Source organism: Trachypithecus francoisi, unplaced genomic scaffold (genome assembly GCF_009764315.1).
Source record: "Trachypithecus francoisi isolate TF-2019V2 unplaced genomic scaffold, Tfra_2.0 Lachesis_group13, whole genome shotgun sequence".
NCBI classification, from domain to species: Eukaryota; Metazoa; Chordata; class Mammalia; order Primates; family Cercopithecidae; genus Trachypithecus; species Trachypithecus francoisi.
The window spans coordinates 3755014-3772863 of NW_022681458.1; the positions used below are offsets into that span (position 1 = coordinate 3755014).

General features: G+C 51.3%; 1 protein-coding gene and 1 pseudogene across 1 annotated transcript; one reads left to right on the top strand and one right to left on the bottom strand.

Annotated features, from left to right (window-relative positions):
- Positions 1–5399: 5399 nt before the first annotated feature.
- On the bottom strand, positions 5400–7105 carry LOC117094321 (annotated as a pseudogene).
- On the top strand, positions 6951–13770 carry LOC117095220. Its single transcript, XM_033231971.1, has 4 exons — positions 6951–7032; positions 7259–7285; positions 10991–11105; positions 12274–13770. The coding sequence occupies exons 1-4, from the start codon at positions 6951–6953 to the stop codon at positions 12368–12370; spliced, it is 321 nt and encodes a 106-aa protein (XP_033087862.1). The 3' UTR covers positions 12371–13770.
- Positions 13771–17850: the final 4080 nt, after the last annotated feature.

Genomic DNA, 17850 nt, shown 5'->3' on the forward strand with positions numbered 1-17850 from the left:
GTATTGTTGAATGATATGTCATTAATGTGTCAGATGTGTAAATGCTAAACTAAGCACATTTCCCCTGCATCTGAGGCTGGTGCATATCCTTTAAAACCTCACCCTTTCTCAGCAGAGCGAGCAGTGTGATGGTGGTGGGGATGCACTCCGTGGCTGTCCTCAGGCCCAGCCTGTTCTTGGGCATTGTGTGTGTCCTGGTGAAGGATTTTGTTTGCACGAGGCTTGTCTCCAGGATAACTCAGTGATAGGGAGATGACCTGTCTCTGTGCTATATTCTTGTTCATGAGCTTCAGAAATAATTAAATAATGCCTAATTGCTACCCATTTGGCTTGAAAGTATCTTTCAAAGACCTGTTTTAGGACCCACAAGCACGACGTAGACATCAGTCTACTTGTGTGAGGTTGTCGCTTATCTTGGCTGAAGAAGGAGCTTCCCCACTGGTGCCATTGACTTCAGGGTCAGGGAGACCCACCCAGTTTGTAGCCTGAAATGGAAGTACCAAGGCTCCAGGGGGCTTGAGTCTTAGGTCAAACTGGGTCCAGGAGGTCAGAACCCTCAGGGATGGAGGGTGGCAGGATGGGCAGCTGGGGTGCAGGAGCCTGCCCTGTTGGGCTGGGCAAGACCTGCAGATAGCATGTGGCCAGGCGGCTGAAGTCACCACCACAGTTAGCCTAGCCCCATCCTCCTGCTCCATGACCCCAAAGCAGCAGCTTCTCACTGGAGGTTGGCAGTCCCCAGGCTAGGGCCGAGGTGTGACAACTTAGGATTGACATCGGGGTCTCTTCTCTGGACATGTGCTTTTGCCTTAAGAACAGCTTTCCCAGCAGCCCCTTTACAAAAGCCCCCAAGCAGGTCCTGGCCACCAGGGGTGTTTCAAAGTTTGGGGTTCGTTCTGACTCACCTCAATTCAATCATAGAAGCTACTGGGCTATAACCAGATGCAGTTTTAACTTTATCATCTGGAGCTGAGCTGCTGGGGCAGTGAGGAGCCAGCACCCCACTCGAGCAATGGAAATATCATTCCTGGGATTATTTTTATTTCCTCAGACAGACTGATGTAGGATGTCCCCACAGGGACACGGATGGATAACGGGCCATCCTGAAAGCCCTGGCTCCCAATACCACCCAGAGGCCGTGCCAATGCGCTCTCATGCCATTCAGGGAGCATCAGCCACGGACTGCTTCAAAGGAACAAATTTCACCTCTGAAATCCACTCATCACACCTTCCCAGAGGCCCTAGGAGGGGGTCAAGGGGAAGCCCAGGAGGCAAGGTGCGGGAGGCTGACCTGGAGTAAAAGTGTTGCTAGGACCAGGGTCAGAAGCCACTAACCCAGAACTCTGGCCCCGTGCCCCTCCAGCCCTGAAGTCAGCTTCACAGTAATCCTCAAGTGCAGCTTCTTTTGGAAATGTAAACTGGCTCCCACACCAGTGACCACTGTTGGTCTCCTGGGGCTGAGAGCTGCTCTTGCCTGTGGGGCGGCCTGGGGCCACCAGCTTCCCAGGCAACTGGTTGTTTCACACCAGCTCCTCTCTCCCAGAGCCCCCAGGCTCACCACAAGCCATTCTCTGAGGGCTGTCTCCTTCCCACCCAGATCCCTTCTCTGAGGGCTGTCTCCTTCCCATCCGAATCCCCGACCCACTGTATTAGTTTTCTATGTCTGCCAAAACCAATGACTACACTCTTGGTGGCTTCAAACACACAGTTATTATCTTGCAGTTCCACGGTTAGAAGTCTGTCAGGATTCACTGGGCTAAGATCAAGGTGTTGGCAGGCAGTGCTGTGTTCCTTCTGCCCTGTCTTCATTCAGGGGCCACCCACATTCCTAGGAGGACGCTCCCTTCCTCCATTCTCAAAGTTCCTTGGAAGCGTTGCATCTCTCCGATCCTTATTCCGTGGTCACTTCTTCTCCTTCCTTCTACTTTTAAAGATCCTTGTGATAACACCAGCCCCCTCCCCCCGCCCCCGGAGAATCCAGGATAATCTCCCTGTATGAAGGGCTTTAGCTTAATTCTTAATCACATTTTCAAAGTCCCTTTTGCCATGTAAACTGGCATATTTGCAGGTTCTGGGAATTAGGATGTGGTCATGAAGGACATTCTCTGTCTGTGACACCTGCCTGCGCCCTGGCCCAGGCATTCTGCCTTCCATTGTGAAGCAGTGTGGCGCCTGCTTCCCACATGGACATGGTCCCCCATCCCTGCTCACCTGCTCAGGGACTCTGCTCTCCACTGCACCATCAGCTTTTCCTCCCTTCTGGATCATTCTCATTAACCTACAAACAGACTGTAATATGAATACTTCCACTCGGAAGAATCTCCCTGGATTTGACATACTGTTAGCCTCTGCCTCATTTATTTGCTCTAAAGCAAAATTCCTTGAAAGCATCATCTACACTTACTGCCTCCACTTCCACACATCTCATTCCTCTTCATTCCTTTCCAGTCAAGCTATTGGCCACCCTTCCACTGAAACTGCACAGTCAAAATCTCCAGTGATAAGCATGCTTCCCAACCCAGTGGGCATGTCTGCATGTCAACTTCACCTTTCCTGGGTTATGACTCCTGCATCTGGAGGCTCCTCCTCCAGCCTCAAGGGCACCACACCAGCCTTCCTTCTACCTCATTGGTCATCCTCAGTCCCCTGTACTCAGTGCTTCTCCCTGCGACCTCTAACTGGATGTGTCCTTCCCAAGGCTTTGTCCTCAGTCTTCCCTGCCGCCCCCACACCCAGTGACTCCATTCGGCCCCTTTTGCCAATCCTGTACTCTTGATTCAAAGCCCCTCTCCAGGCGACCAGCTCCTCTCTATCCTCCTGTCCACTCAATGACTGCACTTAGATGTCAGATGGGCTCACACCACCACCAAAACAACAGATCCTCAGCCATCACCACTTCTTGGCACCCCATGGATTGAGCAAAAAAATCTAGACGTCACCCTCAAGTTCACCCTCTTCCTGCCATCCCACTTCCAATCAGTCAAGCCCATGAGCGCTACTTCTTTTTCTATTTTTATTTATTATTATTATTATTATTATTTGAGACTGAGCCTCACTCTGTCGCCCAGGCTGGAGTGCAGTGGCGAGATCTCGGCTCACTGCAACCTCCGCCTCCTGGGTTCAAGCGTTTCTCCTGCCTCAGCCTCCCAAGTAGCTGACACTACAGGTGCCCGCCACCAAGCCCAGCTAATTTTTTGTATTTTTAATAGACACGGGGTTTCACCGTGTTAGACAGGATGGTCGCGATCTCCTGACTTCGTGATCTGCCCGCCTCGGCCTCCCAAAGTGCTGGGATTACAGGCGTGAGCCACCGCGCCCGGCTGAGCTCTACTTCTAAGCCCTGCCTCCGCGTGTCGTCTTTGCCACCGACCGAGTCCAAGGCAGCCGCCTTTCTAACCTGGGCCTCCGCAGCAGGCCTCCGACTCCCCTCCCACTCCACGGCCGTCCTGACTGCGACCTTCAAGACTCTGCCCGGCTCAGCACCGCCGCCCCCCGGGGCTCCTCCCTTCCAGCCCTCCCTACGCTCTGCTCGGAACTCAGGCCTCTCCAAGTGACCCGAGAGCCAGGACCCGGACGGTCTCGATCAGCCCGCGCGCCCAGCCCTTGAGCCTTTCCGGGACTGCCCTGAGAGGGCGCTGAGGAATCCCCGAGCCCCCTGGCGTCAGGTTCGGGGCGGGGCGCCATGCGCTCGGAGGCGCTCGGAATAGCCAAGGCCTTGACCACGCCCCCTCCAGCCCCGCCCTGCCAGAGGCGAGCAGCGGGGCCTCATGGGAGGTGTAGTTCCAACTCCTCTACTTAGTGTTTTGTTTTTTGTTTTTTAATTTAAATCAGTTTTATTTAAGAATTTCCAACAATGGCAATTCTTATAAAAAGCATCCAAGCACAGGACACAGAACTGCAGCAAACAGCATTCTTATGGGTAGCTAACAGACATTAGAACTTCCACCCTTCTTTGAGACACCAGAGCTCACTGGTGAACTCCGCTTCCAAGTCCTCCTGCAAAGCACACCACAAGCTCAGTCCATATTCTCAGCCTATCAGTTTCAGTTCATATTTCCACACTTACATGTCAGTAACAGAAGAGAATACACACCATACAGCATTCACAGCAGCTGACAAAGAGGTAGAGGGAGTATAAGTATCGTTTCACTTAACACATTCAAGTAATGTGGGTTATCTAAGAACAAAAACTCACTTAAAGTCTTCCAACAGATATGGATGTCCTTTGAATGCAAAAAACATTTGTACATTGTTTGCTATCATTGCTGTCTGCACACTGTCACCAAAGCCACAGGATTGAGAGACACATCTCTCCAAGTTAAAAAATATCCATTATGCACCACCAAGTCTCTGAATGCGCTCTCTCCTTTTCGTGCTCATACTAGCCTTTCATGCCTGGGCACCACCATCAATCTCACACAAGGTTTCAAAAGTTCAAACAGCCTTCTGGTTCCATATCACAGCCTTGCGTTCATAGCGTTGATACGACTCCATGAAATAAAGAGTAGCGGATAAAAATGGGACACCCACCGTCCAAGACGCGGCCTGTGATGCTGATGACGAACTCTTGAATGAGAAAGTATGTAGACAGAAATATTCCTGGCCGGGCGCGGTGGCTCATGCCTGTAATCCCAGCACTTTGGGAGGCCGAGGCGGGCGGATCACGAGGTCAGGAGATCGAGACCACCCAGGCTAACATGGTGAAACCCTGTCTCTCCAAAAAGAAAAAAAAAAAAGCTGGGCGTGGTGGCAGGTGCCTGTAGTCCCAGCCACTCGTGAGGCTGAGGCAGGACAACGGCATGAACCCGGGAGGCGGAGCTTGCAGTGAGCCAAGATCACACCACAGCACTCCAGCCTGGGCAACAGAGCAAGACTCCGTCTCGAAAAAAAAAAGTATTCCTATGGCACAATATTTACAACACTACTTTCAATGAAGTGCTTCTTCTATAAACTTTTGAAATGAGATGAACTGCAGAGATTAAATGAAGGCTTCATATTGTACTTTTGTATTTGAGGGGAGACAAGTGTTAAAAACAAAGCGAAAGAACCAAACACTGTGACACCATGATCTCCTAAAAGGAGATTTTCTTAAGGAAAAAAATCCATATGGTGGGGTTCAAATTAAAACAAGGGGTAAAGAATGTAGTTCTAATCCATGGTCTCCATTTTGAACATGCAAAGAATTCACTTGACAAGTCCAGGGATAAAATATTACAGGAGAAACCTTTTACTACCAATTGTAGTGTGTTGGTTTACCAATCAGGCAAACGGCAGTTCACTTTCAGCCACTCACTATTTCAACCTTTCATGTAACAAGACTTATAAAATTCCTTTAGCTGTTCCTTTTTCTAAAGAAAAATGTCAAAAATACTGCTGAATATACTCCCCACTGAACAAACCAATTTTGAAAATTCATAGCACATATGTATTTTACAATATGCTTACCATGAGTTTAGAAAAATTTGCATTCCAACCATTCTATACCAACCAGCCATAACCCCACTGTCTACATTCCCCAGCCGGAAGACTTAGAATCCATGCTTGAGCCAAAGCCTCCATTAAAACCACTGCCCGACCCTGCATTTGATGCTGATCCCCAGCCAATTGCTGCACCAAAATTAGAACCACTGTAAGAGTTATTTCCAGAACCGAACGCCTGGTTTGGCTCCCTCTGCATGTTGCCTTGGCTTTAGTTCTTACCTGACGGGCCTGACTGGTTCTGCTGACTGGCTAACATGCCCATCATACACCAACTGCTCTGTAGCGCTGCCTGGGCGGCAGCAACCATGACTGAATTAATGCTGAATGCACCAAAGTTTATCCCACCACCCGTATTACCTTGATTGTTTCCCAAACCAGCTCCACCCCTTCTACTATTACCAAATGCACCCTGATTCCCAAAGCCACCTGGATTACAACCAAATCTTCCACTTCTTTCTATTGCTATTGTGCTTAGGTTCGGCATTGGATATATACGAACGCTGATTCCTTTAATCATCAAGTCCTCTCCACAAAGAGACTGCGCCATCTGACCATCTGCAAATGTAACAAAGGCAAAGGCCCTGAACGGCTCGGGGATGAAGACATCCATCACATCCTCGTACTGAGAGAAGAACTCCCGCAGCTCATCCTCAGTCATGTCCTCTGTACAGCACCCCACAAACACTTTCCTGCTTCTCAAAGGCTCGTCTTGGCTTTGTTGCACCGTAAGAGCTTCTCCAAAGGTACTGCAATACTCTTTCAGGCCCTGTTCAGTTGTTCCCCACGGGAGACCCGACACTGTTAAACCCGATGTTTTCTGGACTGCTCTTTTCACTTTCACTGCCCACGAAGCATCTGTCTCATTCATTTTTCTTTTGTTATCTTTCGGATAGTTGACAACATACACCAGAGTTCCCCAGCCAGCATCGGGGGCAGGCAGAATTCCTTCCACCAGCCGTCCACCTCTCATACATTGAGACGCTGGATTCCTGTAGCGAAGCCCACACGGCCCTGGAAACTGCTGTAACCGTGGACAGCAGCACCGTTCCATCGTCTTGGGATGGTATTTCAATGGGCTCATCGTTCTCATCTTCGGTTACCTGAATATATTCAGACATCTTTTACTTTTCCTCTAGGCCGCTGCTGGGAAGCCCGACAGGGACACCGAGGCAGCGACGGACCCAAGGGCCAGTTTTGTTTTGTTTTTTTTTTTTTTAAGAGGCCACCGCAGGCCGAGGCAGGACTACAACTCCCAGAGGCCTTCGCGGCCCGGAGGCCACGCCCCTTGGTCGCGAGCTCTGAGCCCTTTGCAGCATTTTGACACTCGACATCCTCGTGCTTCTTAAAACACTTGCCTAACGGTGAGCAACTGCATCCAACGGTGACCGAGGGAGTCGCGCTGCCGGATAAGCAGCTCTGCGGTGGCAGAGGCTGGGCTGCGGTCTCTCCGACATCGCGGGACAGAGGAAGAGATGAAGGCCCTGCAGCCCCCGCCGCCCGATTTACGCTTGAGGAAGCGAAGGCGAGAGAGGTCGTCTGCGGAGCCAGCCCAGGGCCGCCGGGGGGCCCAGCCCTAGAGAGCGGGGCCCGGGCTGCGGGGACCGGCGGCCTGAACGGCGGAGTGTTGGAAGCTCCCCCGGAATAGGAAGTGCAGCGGAAATCAACGACTGAGGTCAAGGAAGTTGAGGGGACGCTTGAGACCGTGGAGGGGAAGCAGGTTTCTCCAGAAGGGAACCCAGGCCTCCGCTTTGCTCAGCGTTCCCCTTGCGAATGTGCTGAGCACCTGTTGTGTGCTGGGGGTACAGAGGTGAGACTCACAGGGCCCCTGCATTATCTTTAAGATCAGCAAGACCCCGCAGAGAACCCAATCCAGTGCACACTGCCCACAGGTAGACAGTGGCATTCCTTGATAGACGGTAGCCAGGGAAGCCTAGGTCTTACTAGATCATTGTCAGTACTTGGATTTGAATGTATCTGGGAGGAGGAGGGTTAAGGTTTAAGCTATGGCTCAGAAGCCCCTCAGCTCTTCATGGAATCTCCCAGGCTTTCACTCTTACATCCTCATGGAAAAATATTGCCCTCCCTGGGAAACCATGCGTTCTGTCCACACCTGCTCTGTTCCCATGTCACTGCACTGTCTATTGACCTGTCAGTGGAGAATGACACTTGGGGTACCATCCTCTGTCTTCCAGATCTTGCCCTACCTTAGCCTTGAAAATATATTAAATGCGCCCTTAGACGTCAGGAACCATCCCTTAAACCTTGCTATTCCTCTCTGTTGAACCTGTTTCAAATCTTAAGGGCCAACCTCCGTCTTATCCACTTAATCCTGGGGAACTTGTCCTCACACCCCGTTGAGGTTTCCTACTTATTGTCCTACTGTTTTCTCACACTCGTTTTTTTTTGTTTGTTTGTTTGTTTTGTTTTTGAGATAGAGTCTCGCTCTGTCGCCCAGGCTGGAGTGCCGCGACACAATCTCGGCTCACTGCAGCCTCCGCTTCCTGGGTTCCCGCCATTCTCCTGCCTCAGCCTCCTGAGTAGCTGGGACTATAGGCACCCGCCACCATGCCCAGCTAATTTTTTGTATTCTTTAGTAGAGACGGGGTTTCACTGTGTTAGCCAGGATGGTCTCTATCTCCTGACCTTGTAATCCGCCCACCTCAACCTCCCAAAATGCTGGGATTACAGGAGTGAGCCACCACGCCCGGCCACTCGTTTCTTAAAATCAGTCTTCATTCTCATTTTCTTCACTTCCTCACCACCTGTTTGTGCCTAACGAAATTTCAGTATGGCTACGTTTCCTGCCATTCTGCTATAGAAAACTTCTGCCAGAGTCTCCAATGAACTCCTGATTGCTGAGTAGACTCTTCAATTCTCTCACCCGAACTATGCAGCGTTTGATACTCAACATCCTCGTGCTTCTTAAAACATTGTTCTTGCCAGGGTGTGTGGCTCACACCTGTAATCCCAGCACTTTGGGAGGCTGAGTTAGGCAGATCGCTTGAGCCCAGGAGTTCAAGACTAGCCTGGGCAACATAGTGAGATTCCATCTCTACCCAAAATACCAAAAATTAGCCAGACATGGTGGCCCGCACCTGTAGTCCCAGCCACTCGAGAGGCTGAGGTGGGAGTATCACTGGAGCCGGGGAAGTCAAGGCTGCAGTGAACTGAGATCATGCCACTGCACTCCGGCCTGGACAATGGGAGTGAGACTTTATCTCAAAAAATTGTTCTCTGTCTAGTTTTCTTGCTTTTCTTGTTCCACCATTCCTTCTCAGGTTCTGGCAGTGGCTCTTCACAACTGGATATTAAATATTGTCTTTTTTTTTTTTTTTTTTTGAGACAGGTTCTCACTCTGTCTCAGGGTGGAGGCTGGAGTGCAGTGGTACGATCGTGGCTCACTGCAACCTCGACCTCCCAGGTTCAAGTGATGCTCCCACCTCAGCCTCCTGAGCAGCTGGGACTATAGGCGCCCACCACCATGCCTGGCTGATTTGTGTATTTTTTGTAGAGAGAGATTTTTGTAGTGTTGCCCAGGCTGGTCTAGCAACCCACCTGCCTCACTCTCCCAAAGTGCTGGGGTTATAGGCATGAGCCGCCGCACCTGGCGAATATTGTCTTCTTAAATATGGTGCCCCACATTGCTTTGCTTGGCCCTCTTCTCTAGCTTCTAGGCTGTAATCTGTATGATCTCCATGGCTTCGCTTGCTGTGCCACCGGCTGCAAAGTCTATTTCCGGCCCAGGCCTCTCTGGAGCTCTCACAGAGTTTATCCAAATGCCCCGGCTGTCACCTCTCAGGAATCCCACAGGCTCTGCAACAAGTTCAAATGTGAACTCAGCTTTCCAACAAAACCTGCGCCTCCTTTCACGTTCTGGATCCTTGAGAGCAACCAGGTCATCAGTCCCTCAGTCTGGAAACCAGACAGTCCATGGAGACACCTCCTTGGAGCCCTGCCTGGGCAACCTTGACCTCCCAGGTTCCAGGGGACACTGGAGCCCTGCAGGTGGTGTCCAGGAACTGGCAATCCTACCTCTTCAGCAGGTTGAATGAATAAGTGGATGAATCTTACACCTTGTCCCTTTCCCGCTGTCCGGCTCCTGCATTTTTAGTTCAGGTTCGTGTCTCTCACCTGGAGAATGGCAGTGGTCATTAAGAAAACCCCTACCTGAAGGTCACGCCCTGAGCTTCAGTCCTTTCAAAAGCCCAACACCACAGATTCTCAAAGAAGAGTAGACCTGGTCCTCAGAACTTGCTGACTTTGCCTCCACACCCCCTCTGCCACCTTCTGTTTCCATGCCCTTGCCAGATACTTGGCTGTTGCTGCATGACCAAAGCCGCTGCTCTGCCTCCTGCATGCCTCCAGGTTTGGCTCAGATAGACTGTCTGCGTGAAGCCTTTCCTGGTCACCCCGGTTTTATGCAGTTTCCAAGGCTTCTTTTATTTGCCTGACGGCATAGTCCAGATAATGTTTGCTTGTTCATTCCACAGTTGTTAACTGGGATGCTCTTTGTCAGGCATTCTTCTAGTTGCTGGAGACAGACAGCCCTTCTTCTCAAGTTTATGCTGTTATGGGCAGATACACTCTTGGGTTGTTGTTTGTCTTTTTTTTTTTTTGAGACAGAGTTTGTACTTTGTTGTTCAGGCTGGAGTGCAGTGGCACGATCTCAGCTCACTGCAACCTCTGCCTCCTGGGTTCAAGTAATTCTCCTGCCTCGCCCTCCCAAGTAGCTGGGATTACAGGCACCCACCACCACACCCGACAACTTTTTGTATTTTTGATAGAGACAAGGCTTCACCATGTTGGCCAGCCTGGCCTCGAACTCCTGACCTCAGGCGATCCACCTGCCTCAGCCTCCCGAAGTGCTGGGATCACAGGCGTGAGCCACCAGGCCCAGCCTGTTGTCTCTTGATCTTGAATACGCAGTCTCTGTCTCATCTGTATTCCTGCCTCATATTTTCTCTCTCCTGCCTCTATTTTCTCTCCCTCCCTCTTTATCTCTTAAACCTTTGTGTCTTCATCTCCATCATGGGAATGGCAGTAGTACCTACTTGTTTTGAGGGTTGAATGAAAGAGCGTGGAAAGTCCCTTTCTCAGTGCCTACTGTTGGTTGGAATTCCCTTTCTCTTTGTTTCCACCTCATTCTCTGCGTTTTCATCCCCCCCGCCTTCATATCCTTCCCTTCCCCATCTCACCAGCTCTCTCTTCCTCTCTCTGGCTCCCTTCCTGTCTCCTCTCTTCCCTGTCTCTCTGCTTTTCTCTGTTTCTTTCATTCTTTCATCCCCACTTCTGTCTCTTCCTCCAGCCCACCTTTGCTGGGCTTTCCCTGCCTCTGCCTCTGCCTTGCCTTTTTGTCTTTCTCTAGCCTCCCTCTGCCTCTAGCTCCCTCTCAGACAAGAGCAGGTGACTCCCCTGATGCTTCCTGCCCCTTCCCTGGCAGTGGGTGTGGAGGGGGTGACTGTCCAGCTTCTGCAGGGCCAGCGACTTCCTCCACCTTGTTCCCTCCCTGCAGGGTCTGAGCACCTCCCTCACACAGGCAGAACCCTGGCTCCCATGTTCACCATGCTGAGAGAGACCTTCGGGGGACAGCAGGAGGCCAGCCGGGAAATGGGCCCCCCCTTGTCCAGGTGAGTGCTGTGGGGAGTCAGGCCAGCCTGTGGAGAAGGCCCCCCCTTGTCCAGGTGAGTGCTGTGGGGAGTCAGGCCAGCCTGTGGAGAAGGCCCCCCCTTGTCCAGGTGAGTGCTGTGGGGAGTCAGGCCAGCCTGTGGAAAAGGCCACTGGAGAGGGGGGAACCAGATGCTGTCTTTCCTGTTAAAAAGGGCTACCCAGTCCATGTAGCTGAGGACCAGCACCAGGCAGGATCTTTCATGGGACTTTGGGCCTTGTGAGAGGGCCACAGGCTTGTTTAGGGAGGTGGGGACAGAGTCAGGAGGGAGAAGTGCCACCTCCCCTGGGAGTGCACATGGCATGGAACATCGTAGCCCTGGGGGGGCCCTGAACCCAGCCCTAGTTTTCTAGTTAAGGATCAAGTGAGAACCCCCAGACCTCGAGCGCCTCGCTGCTGGCTGGTTCCCGTCCAGAAGTCCCTGCAGACCCTGTCCTCTGGCTTTGCCTTGCCTAAGACCCAGTCTGCACCAAGGCTGAGTCCCTGGACTTCTGGAGAGAGAGGGCTGTCCCTTTGTGCCCTACAAGTGCAGACTGTGTGTGGGTGCCTCCCCTGGCCCTGGACAGGTTCTGTGGCACCGGCAGCATGCGGGAAGGTGGGAGGAGGCACACCTTGCCCTCGGGAAGCTGAGAACAGATCCCTGGGGGCAACCTGTGCCCCTGTAACCAGGAGGAGTCTCAATAGGAAATTTTAGCTGCTCCTGGTGGAGCAGGGCCTCTGCCTTAAGGAGAGTGGAATTTCAGAGGGACAGACATTTCCTGACCATTCGTGTATAGGAAACAAGGCAATGAGAGAACAATCAGCAGAGCATGGGATCTGAGAAAAAGGTGAGATGACCTCTGACAGGCAGGCTCCTGAAGGAAGGCTTCCTGGAGGAGGTAGCATGTGAGCCCGGCAGGCCAGGGAGAGGTTGGAGGATGAGACAGAGGAGGGGGTTTGCCTTTCAGACGCCAGGCGCCACCATGCTCCCCATCTTGACTTGGGAATTTCCCAGTGACTGGGCAGGAGTGAAGCGCAGGGCCTTCCCGCTGCCGGAAATTCGGCTGTGTTGGCGCGTGGGGTCTGCCCTGGGGCGCGTGCTGCCTCCGCTGGCTTCACTCGGTTTCCCTCTCTCCCCTTCTTACCATCAGAGGCAGAGCCCGCGCATGCCCGACCTCGCTCCTCGCGGCTCCCTGGGCAGCAGCTCCCTGGCAGTTGGAACTGGAAGGCTTCTCAGAGTCCTCGTAGCCCCACCGCCCTCCCCACTCTCGGGGGTGGGCATTGGGGGGACAGAGCCAGGGCAGGGAGGAAGACAGGGCCGGGCTCACCCCACAGCTCAGCCCATGAGGGTGCGCAGAGCAGGGCTGGCAGGAGAGGGCCACTCCACACCCAGCCCTGTTGAAGAAAAAGAACAGCAACAGGGAACAGAAAGTTGTCGGTTGCTGTGTCACCATTTGCCCCGCAGCTTAGCCCCTTCAGACAAATGTAGCTGCACAGTGTCTGTGGGTCAGACATCCGGGCCCGGTGATTAGCCTCTGCCTCAAGGTCCCTCGCGAGGCCTCCGTCAGGACCCCGCGGGACTGTGAGTGGACTGCAGGCTCCGGGCGGGGAGGCTCCGCGTCTCTGCTGGCCCCGCCGCTGTGGGCAGGATTCAGTTCCTCACGGGCTATTAGGGTGAGGGCTTCGATCTTTTCTGCTTTGTGGCTGGAGGCCTCACTCCGTTCTCTGCTGCACGGACCTTTCCTTGGCACAGCTCCCGCATAGCTCAGCAAGCCCTAAAGGCAGGCTCCTGCAGCCAAAGGGAGTTCCCCCCGCTTTCTGCTGTGTTCTGTGTGTGTGGGTTCAGCCCAGGGGAGGAGGTTCCACAGGACAGACACCAGGAGTTGGGGGCGTTGAGGGCCATCGCACAGGCTGCCCACCACAGCCCCCACGTGGCCGCCTGTGTCTGTGTTCTTGCCACTGTCCCTACCCTCCGGGAGTGGGTCTGGTCTCATCAGGGAGGGCGGCGCTCTCTTCACTCTGTCCTTACTCTGGTGTTTCACTGTGATTTTAAAAACTGAAACTGGAATTGTTACCCCTTGACATAGCTGCACCCTGCGTGGGCCTCAGCGACGCCCCTCCTTCTCGTAAGCCTTTCTAAGCAGTCTGACCATTTTTAAGTCACATTTCCTGAGTGACACAGAGTATCTTAAGCTTCTGAGTGACTTGTGTTTTCCTGAGAGACAGAGGGGACCCCCAATCTGTTTCCAGAGGCCCTGATGCTGTCGTCTTGGGAGTGGAGGAACCTGAGGGAAAGTCCCCGGGGCGAGTCAGGGGAGAGCTCTGCCCTGGCGCCCTTGCACGTATCCACATGGGCCACAGCTGCACCCTGCTCTGAGCAGAGCACCTCGCCATGCTCCTGGGCACAGCCGGGCCCTCTCGCCTCCCTGCGGCTCCTAATGCCTCCCAGGCTCTGCTGAGGTCACCTTGGGCACTTAGCGTGGCTGCAGCTCTTTGCGGCCCGGTGTCCTGTCATCCATGTGGCAGTCATGTGGTCACTTTTGGTCACTTTTCGGCATTGCCCTGCACAAGGTCCATGGGGACTGGGCACCTTCGGCCATTCTTTCTTTGGTTGTCTGTGCAAATAATAAACCAAATCTGAAAAGGTCTTCAATGTCTTTACCGGCAAATCTGTCAGCCTTGGCCTTGCCTTGTGCTTGACAGAGTGGAGGGAAAAGGAGGACAGACTCGGTGGGGGGTAGGGGTGGGTGAGGAAGGCCTGGGCCAGGCCCTCCGCTGTTTTGAGGATGCTCCGTGTCTCCCTTCACCCAGTGCCACATTCTGCTCTCTGCCCTTTCTTGCCACAACTCGACCCATCCCCCGAAGGCTTGGCTACTCCTCCCTCAGGATACTGTATTTTACCCCAGCCGCCCCACCTGGAGAGCCTCCAAGGAGTGGCAGGAGCTCCTCCGGGACGTGCCGGCATCTGAAGCACAGGAGCAGAGGCCTAGACCTCCTTTCGCCCCCAACACCTGGCGACAGACATTTACCGGCTCACAGCAGCGATGAACACATTTTATATTGCACATCTGGATATATACCCACCACCTGAATGTACCATTCACATGTTACTGGACTTTGTCACATCTAGTTAATCTTCCCTGCATTGATCCATTTTATTTTTTATGCATTTCCAAGTAAATTATAGACCTCAGGCAGCTTTCCCTAACACTCCAGTGCGCACATCATTAGAATCCATTTGCCACCGGGTTTTCCTTCGGATGGAAAGCTCGGCGTTCAGTGCGATGCCCTGCTCACGGGTGAGCACCTGCCGAGTTTTGACAAGTGTGTGCTGTTTGTGCCACAGACCCTTCTCAAGGTCCTGAGCATGACCATCAGAAGGTTCCCTCACATACCTTCTAACCAGTACCCTCCCGTGCAGGAGAGTGATGCCGGAGCCTGAGGCAAAAGGAAAAAATGTGTTTTTTGTGTATGTGGTTTTCTTTCTTTCTTTTGAGATGGAGTTTCGCTCTTGTTGCCCAGGCCGGAGTGCAATGGCGCAATCTCAGCTCACTGCAACCTCTGCCTCCTGGGCTCAAGCGATTCTCCTGCCTCAGTCTCCCAAGTAGCTGGGATTACAGGCGTCCACCACCACATCTGGCTAATTTTTTATATTTAGTAGAGACAGGGTTTCACCATGTTGGTCAGGCTGGTCTCAAACTCCTGACATTAGGTGACCCACCTGCCTTTGGTCTCCCAAAGTGCCGGGTGGGATTACAGGTGTAAGCCACTGCACCCGGTGGAAAAATGTGTTTTTTAATGTTAATTTTTTTTCCACAATGTTTCAGTAAGTGGAAAAAAAAAAAAGGAAAATGTGTATATTAAAACTCAAAATATTTTAAGTTTCAATATTTTACTTATACAAAAACAGTAAGTTTACTCTCCTTACGTAAACGGAAACAAACTCATGAAGATTTCTCTTTTTTTGAGACGGAGAGACGCTCTGTCACCCAGGCTGGAGTGCGGTGGCGCGATCTCCACTCACTGCAAGCTCCGCCTCCCGGGTTCACGCCATTCTCCTGCCTCAGCCTCCCGTGTAGCTGGGACTACAGGCACCCGCCACCACGCCTGGCTAATTGTTGTATTTTTAGTAGAGACAGGGTTTCACCGTGTTAGGATGGTCTCGATCTCCTGACCTCGTGATCCGCCCATCTCGGCTTCCCAAAGTGCTGGGATTACAGGCGTGAGCCACCGCACCCGGCCCAAACTCATGAATATTTCTAAAATCTACTGTCTCGTTTTTCAGTTGAGAGAATTGTCATGTGAATTTCTCTTGACCAAGTGATGATCTTAAATAATTTTTCACTAAGTTCAGCTGACCAAAATTTCTTTCAAAGATGCTACCGTGGCCAGGCTCGGTGGCTCATGCCTGTAATCCCAGCACTTTGGGAGGCCTAGGCTGGCAGATCACGAGGTCAGGAGATCGAGACCATCCTGGCTAACACAGTGAAACCCCGCATCTAATAAAATACAAAAAACTAGCCGGGCGAGGTGGCGGGCGCCTGTAGTCCCAGCTACTCGGGAGGCTGAGGCAGGAGAATGGCGTGAACCCGGCAGGCAGAGCTTGCAGTGAGCCGAGATGGCGCCACTGCACTCCAGCCTGGGTGACACAGCGAGACTCTGTCTTTAAAAAAAAAAAAAAGGAAAATGCCACATGACTAGTAGTATTAAAAAGCTTCTCATGCTGGGTGCGGTGATCACACCTGTAATCCCAGCAGCACATTGGGAGGCCAAGACTGGAAGATTGCTTGAGCCTGGTAGTTCAAGACCAGACTGGGCAACAACGTCAGACCCTGTCTCTGAAAAAGTTTAAAAATTAGCCAGATAATCACGCCGCTGCACTCTAACCTGGGCGACAAAGCAAGACGCTGTCTCAAAAAAAAAAAAAAAAAAAAAGTTCAGTGTTTACAAATACCTTTAGTTTTCGTTTGTGAAGTGCCTTGGTTGCATTTGATCTTGATCTCCATGGGGAATAGTTTTTTAAAACAGATGTAAGAATATTCTGTCTGTTCACTGAATTCACACACAAACACAAACATACAATGTTAAAACAGGTCATCAAATTTCATTTCACAGAAGCAGAATTTTTGCATATGAATTAAGAGCTGATTGAGCACAGCAGTTTAGGGCTGCAGTGAGCCATGTTCATGTCACTGCTCTCCAGCCTGGGCAACAGAGTGAGACCCTGTCTCTTTAAAAAAAAAATTATGAGCCGAGGAAGACACAATTTGGCATAATCATTTTTGGAGGGAAATAGTAGCTTATACACCCTTGGATAACCTGCCGTAGTTGTTCCATGATCACATCCCTGGCCAAAAGCGTGTTTTCTGTTAATACCTTTTTCCAACCTCTAATTTCATAGGCTAGACTTAGTTTTTTTTTTTTTTTTTTTTTTTTTTTAAGACGGAGTCTCGCTCTGTCACCCAAGCTGGAGTGCACTGGCCAGATCTCAGCTAACTGCAAGCTCCGCCTCCCGGGTTCACGCCATTCTCCTGCCTCAGCCTCCCGAGTAGCTGGGACTACAGGCGCCCGCCACCTCGCCCGGCTAGTTTTTTGTATTTTTTAGTAGAGACGGGGTTTCACCGTGTTAGCCAGGATGGTCTCGATCTCCTGACCTTGTGATCCGCCCGCCTCGGCCTCCCAAAGTGCTGGGATTACAGGCTTGAGCCACCACGCCCGGCCGACTTAGTTTTTTCTTTGATTTCATAAAGTCAATGCAACTTATTTTACTGTTAATGGCATTATTCTTCATGTGAGCGTGCTCACAGTCTGACACACTTGTTCACAATGGGCTACATCTGGTGCACAATCAAAATTGAGGGGCTGGGCTTGGTGGCTTATGCCTGTAATCCCAGGACTTTGAGAGGCAGAGGCAGGAGGATCACTTGAGGCCATGAGTTCAAGTCAAACCTGGCAAAGACAACAAGACCCCATCTCCTTTAAAAAATTAAAAATTTTTTTTAAAGTGGGGTGGCAGATGTGGTAGCTTGTGGCTGTAATCCTAGTGCTTTAGGAGGCTGAGACAAGAGCATTGCTTGAGATTAGGAGGTGGAGCTGAAGTGAGCTGTGATTACTCCAGCCTGCGTGACAGAATGTGACCCTGTCTCTTTAAAAAAGGAAGCAAACGTATTTGCTTCTTTTATTCTTAATAATATCTCAAATCAAATATAATTTTCTAGTAGCAGTACACATTTGTTTTAATGTTATTAGACACAACATCCTTTTTTATTTTATTCTTTTGGAGACAGAGTCTTGTTCTGTTGCCCAGAATGGAGTGCAGTGGCACCATCATAGCTCACTTTAACCTTGAACTTCTGGGCTCCAGCAATTCTCCTGCATAGCGAGGACTAGAGGTGTATGCCACAATACCTGGCTTTTTTTTTTTTTTTTTTTTTTTTTCCCGAGTGGGTCTTGCTCTGTTGCCCAGGCTGATCTGGAACTCTTGGCCCCAAGTGATCCTCTCACCTTGGCCTCCCAAAACAGTGACATTTCAGGCATGAGTCACGGCTCCTGGTTCCCTTTCTTTATGATTAGCTATAAACTCACCTAAAGTTAAAAACATGCCACCATTTGGACCTCCAGTAATGTCTGGTGATCCTCTAAGATGTAAAATATTTTTTGCCTAACATGTAATACCTAAAATCACTCAAAATAATCTATTTTTATTTCACTTATTTTATTGTATTCTG